The sequence below is a fragment of the Phalaenopsis equestris genome, unplaced genomic scaffold, assembly GCF_001263595.1.
Source record: "Phalaenopsis equestris unplaced genomic scaffold, ASM126359v1 Scaffold195677, whole genome shotgun sequence".
Lineage (NCBI taxonomy): Eukaryota > Viridiplantae > Streptophyta > Magnoliopsida > Asparagales > Orchidaceae > Phalaenopsis > Phalaenopsis equestris.
In genome coordinates this window covers 1-1,340 of record NW_018215626.1, presented here as the reverse complement: position 1 = coordinate 1,340, position 1,340 = coordinate 1, and the positions used below count along the sequence as shown (strand labels likewise).

Sequence of the window (1,340 nt, the reverse complement as noted above, 5' to 3'; positions counted from 1 at the left end):
GGCGGCGGCGAAACGCCAGGCGGCAACGGCTGTTTGGGCTTCGGTGGTCGTCCGCGACCACGACGAGGAGTGGAGCTGGGATCCGGCTTCAAGTAGTTGTTTTTAACAAACAGAAGCTCACCGCTCTCCTTCATCTTCGAAAGCGCGTCTGAAAGAGCCGCCTCATGTCCCTCCGGTAAGACATCACTGTAAGTAGTCTCGATGAACTTAGAAATATCGGACTTATTGGACCCCTCCTTCTCCCCAAGCGCAGAGATCGCTGCAAGTATCCACTGCAGGAAAAAATAGAAGGGGAAGGAGGAGGTAAGATCCCACTGAAAAATTGGGTCTTTGAAATCTGATAGTGATAAATGATGATGATATTAATCAAAACATAGGTTTTTGATTACCTTCGGATAAGGGGCACGGGAGGTTGATTTGTGCTCCTCATCTGAACTTGCCATGGAGGAGTGCGTATAAAGAGAGTGTGGAGGACTCTGACTTACGAGATTTGTTATGGAGAGATGGTGAGAGGACGGGCGGCGATTTTAAAAGGTGGCAGGGAAAGGATGGAGGATAAATAATTTATTTTATTTATATGTATAAATATAATTATAATTATTTTTATAGACATAAAGAGCTTTAAAATAAAGCAACGAAATAAAGGAGGGGAAAACACCGAGCCAAAGGTGTTTTAGCTGAGAGTCAAATTGACGGCTGAGATCTGTCAAAAATTGCAGAATCGGACGACTAGGAGAAGGCGAGATGATGTTCACGCGGATCTCTGCCGTGGTAGCATCCAGATCACACCCCTACTTTATTACTCTTTTACCCCTATAATATTATAAGAATTACATGCTGGGGCTATTTTATTGACAGGCAAGAAGGGTTTTTCGGTCATTTTGCTAGATGACGTGGACTACTTAATTTCAAATTTTGATTTTTTTTAATGGAGAAAAAAACACCGAAAGCGACTTCAGGCATAAATCTAATGGATGTAGATATAGAGATAATGAGAACTTAATGACGATCTGATTTGCTTCGAGAGTTGTGCCGTAAATGTGCGTATGATAAACAATCCAACGGCTGAATGTTCAGTTGTATTATGTTTGAATGAGAAACAGTTTCATGAGATTTCTTGCGACTTCGGCGTTGAGATGGGTGACCGTATGGTGGAATTTGTCCGCACAGAAAAGTGTGGGTGTGTCGGGAGATTTGGGGAGCTGTCACTGTACGGTCAAGCAGGAGCTATCCGTTGCGAGCTGAAGGGGGAGGCTGCAGTAGGATTGACGAGTTAGCAATTTACACCAAAATACATAAATAAATAAATAAATGTTTTAATGATCGGAACGGATTGAGTG

General features: G+C 42.8%; 1 protein-coding gene across 1 annotated transcript; it reads right to left on the bottom strand.

Annotated features, from left to right (window-relative positions):
• Positions 1-2: 2 nt before the first annotated feature.
• LOC110035058 (HMG-Y-related protein B-like) lies at positions 3-549 on the bottom strand (the record flags this gene model as incomplete). Its single annotated transcript, XM_020739300.1, is given in 2 exon segments — positions 3-272; positions 390-549. Coding segments are annotated over 2 exon segments (324 nt in total), but the record flags the coding sequence as incomplete, so codon positions are not given.
• Between the last annotated feature and the right edge of the window lie 791 nt (positions 550-1,340).